Raw genomic sequence first — 3,021 nt, 5'->3', positions numbered from 1 at the left:
TTGCCAGTATACAAGTCTCTATTTGTTCTTATTTAGTATCTTGCAAGGTCAGAGTTTCAAGTTTGCTTTCAATGTTTGAATAAAACTGTATTAATTCAAAATGTAAAAAAGAATGCAACATGGTAGTTCTTTAAATAGGACCATAATCTCCTGTACAGTTCTGAGCAGGGAAGCCAGCCAGTGGTGCTGCATTGTGTGACTCTGGGATGCATATGGCATGGTATACAGCAGAAAGAACATACCCAGCTAGGGGAGGGAAGAAAGAGTATAGGAGATATGATTTCTAATTAGGTCACTTATATTCTCTTCAAGAAATTTCTCTTTTGCAGCCAGTCAAATCCTATGTCCATTACTATTCATCTAAGCAAAACAGAATGATTTCAGTTACTGCCTCACTCAGCAGTGCAGCTCTAGAAAAAGGCTCTCTCCAGGTAACAGTCAGGCTCTTCAGAGCATGCATGAAGTGGGAGATGCTGTAAGATGGTTACACAAAGCCTAACTCATGCCCTCACTGGAACACCACCCTGGAATGTCCTGTGACTGCTTCTGGCATGTGCAAGGTTAGTTCAGTGATTCCAGTTGGAATGGCACAAGTGACCATTCCCAGATATGATTGACACAGCCAACTCTACTGATAATCTACTTAGGAATGAAGGCAAAATAAATACTAATAAAAGGTTTCATGAGGTTAGCATCTAAGCAGATAGATACAGCTCCCTCTCTGTTTATATAAAACCAAGACACAAACAGACATCTATCCAGCCACTCTCACTGTGACCTGGTAACAAACATCAGAAAGAACAGAGTTTCATCCACTTACTTGGCTAGGAACTTGTTACAGCAAGAAGCCTCCTAGTAGCTTCTTCCCACAATCACCTTGATTTTGGGCAAAGGAGTGCTCTGAGACTACTCACTGTTGTGCTAAACTTCAGTACAAGCAATACTCTCCCAAAGCAACACCATAAAAAAAGGATTTGTTTACCAGACATTACCACAAGGAGAGTGCCTGCTCTCTAAGGTATCAGGAAAGAAGCACATGTTCCAGTCACACAGAAAACAGTGCCTTAGACACAGGTACAAAAAAATGAAACAAAATGCAGACTGGAAAGCAAGAAGCATGTTGGCCGTTTTCAGTCAGTGGACACATACTGCTTTCTTACAGGCAAAATTATAGCTTTGATGTCTTATCCAGCATAGAACAGCAATTAGTACAATTACAGCTTACAAGTCATGAACTAAACCTGAACAATGCATGTTGTGGTTTCTAGTCTGCATTTAGACTGGGCATGTCCATAATTTGAGCCTGTTTCTGAAGCATCTGAAGCACCATCAGCTCCTTTGAATGTCAGTGAGAATCACAGATACTCAGTACTGCCTCTGAGATTTAAAGAAACATTAAATCTACATACTTCCATCCCTGGTTATGCTGTTTGTCTTCTAAGAGAGATGATGTGGTGAAGGAGGAATCAAAGCAAAAGCAAATGGAACTAAGTCAACCCATCATCAAAGATAGAACCTAGTAAAATTCATAGCCAGAGTAGTTATAGTTTAACATCACTGAGTCACTTGGGCAGGCTCCAAAACGCACATCTCTGTTAACTTAGAGGTGGGAGTGAGCAAGAGATGTCTCAGGGACACTTTCTTCCATTCAGACAGTAAAATATCAGGCAATTAATTCTGTAGTTTCTTGACATACAAGATCTCAGCCATAACAATGCCTCAGAAGTGATAGTACATGGCTTCCCCCACATTAAACACACATTGAAAGCTCACTCACCCCAGCTCCTCACAGAAGTTCACAATGGCATCAAATGCTGTCATCACAGCTTTGTCAGATTCTTTTAAGGTGCCTTTTTTTTCCTGAAAGTAGACAGGGACAATAACTATAGTTTTCAATTTAAATATAAACAGATAAAGAAACTCTAACAATGATCAAATCTAACTCTTCTGATGAATATGGCAAACAGGTACAGACATCACCCTCTCTGCTCCACACTTCTGCTCTCCCATGTCTCTGTAACAGGGCTGGAACTGCCTCTGCCACCCCTTTCCCTTCCTGCTTCTCTCCCTTCTGTGATCCCTTGAAACAGGGCTGCAGACAGCTCTAGACCCAGGAAAACTCATTTAATCTTTGCATCAGAGGTCACTGCAGGCAAGAGGCAAACCAGATCAGGGCAAAGGCAGCATATGTGGGCAGGTGGATACTATTCTGCAGATCTTACTTGGATGTTAGAGAGCTCCTTCTTGATCAGGAAGCTGACTTGGTCCCGGTCATTCCTTGAGTAATAGAGTCGGCAGCAGGAGGGCTTCCCATCTCTCCCAGCTCTCCCAGATTCTTGGTAATACCCAGCCATTGATTTAGCAATATTCCAGTGGGCAACAAATCTGCATGGGATAAGACAACAGGAACTGCATACATGATTGTGCTGTTTGTGGACATCATCAATAGTAAATAATAGGGCAGCAAAAGTGCAGAAGACAGGATTTAATGTAGCAAGGGATTTTGCATGCAGAAATTTAAGTCCTCTTAACATGAGACACAAGGAAAGCAGCAGAGCTGTAAGAAAACAAATACACCTGAAAAACAGGTGAGCAGGTTGTCACTCCAAATGGATGGAAAAGAATCAGCACGCAAATATCCCAAATGTGCATACAGTTGTACAGCTATGCAGAGTGAGAATAAGGACACAGATTTAAGGAGTTTGGGAGATTTAACTATAAAATACAGAACAGAAAAGTCCTATTTATTTTGTGGCACACAGTTTGAACATGACAGAACATAATCTGAAATACTTGATTTGAAAAAGACACTTATTTGCCAACAAAGTGGGCATGGGAAATTCTGTCTCATGAAGCCCACTTGTAGATGTAAGCATTCTTCCTGACCAGCAAATATGACCATGAATCATCACTGAACTATGTAATCTCTGAAGGAAGGTTTTCAACACACCACTGCAAGACTGCTTTAAACCTGCTTGTACCTGAATATTCAGCAATTCATCTTATACCTGTGTTGAGAGG

General features: G+C 41.1%; 1 protein-coding gene across 6 annotated transcripts in view; it reads right to left on the bottom strand.

Moving 5' to 3' along the window:
• The window catches only part of RECQL5 (RecQ like helicase 5), a 37,678-nt gene that overhangs the window by 27,404 nt on the left and 7,253 nt on the right, over positions 1–3,021 (bottom strand). For all 6 annotated transcript variants that reach the window (XM_030461922.1, XM_008494501.2, XM_030461923.1 and 3 more), the window contains 2 exons: positions 2,223–2,385; positions 1,778–1,860 (listed from right to left, as the gene is read on the bottom strand). In XM_030461922.1, the coding sequence (XP_030317782.1) occupies positions 1,778–1,860; positions 2,223–2,385 (246 nt within the window). The remainder of the gene's footprint in view (positions 1–1,777; positions 1,861–2,222; positions 2,386–3,021) is intronic.

This window comes from Calypte anna, chromosome 18 (genome assembly GCF_003957555.1).
Source record: "Calypte anna isolate BGI_N300 chromosome 18, bCalAnn1_v1.p, whole genome shotgun sequence".
Classification (NCBI taxonomy): Eukaryota; Metazoa; Chordata; class Aves; order Apodiformes; family Trochilidae; genus Calypte; species Calypte anna.
The sequence above is the reverse complement of the archived record's forward strand: the minus strand, read 5'-3'. Positions and strand labels throughout refer to the sequence as shown.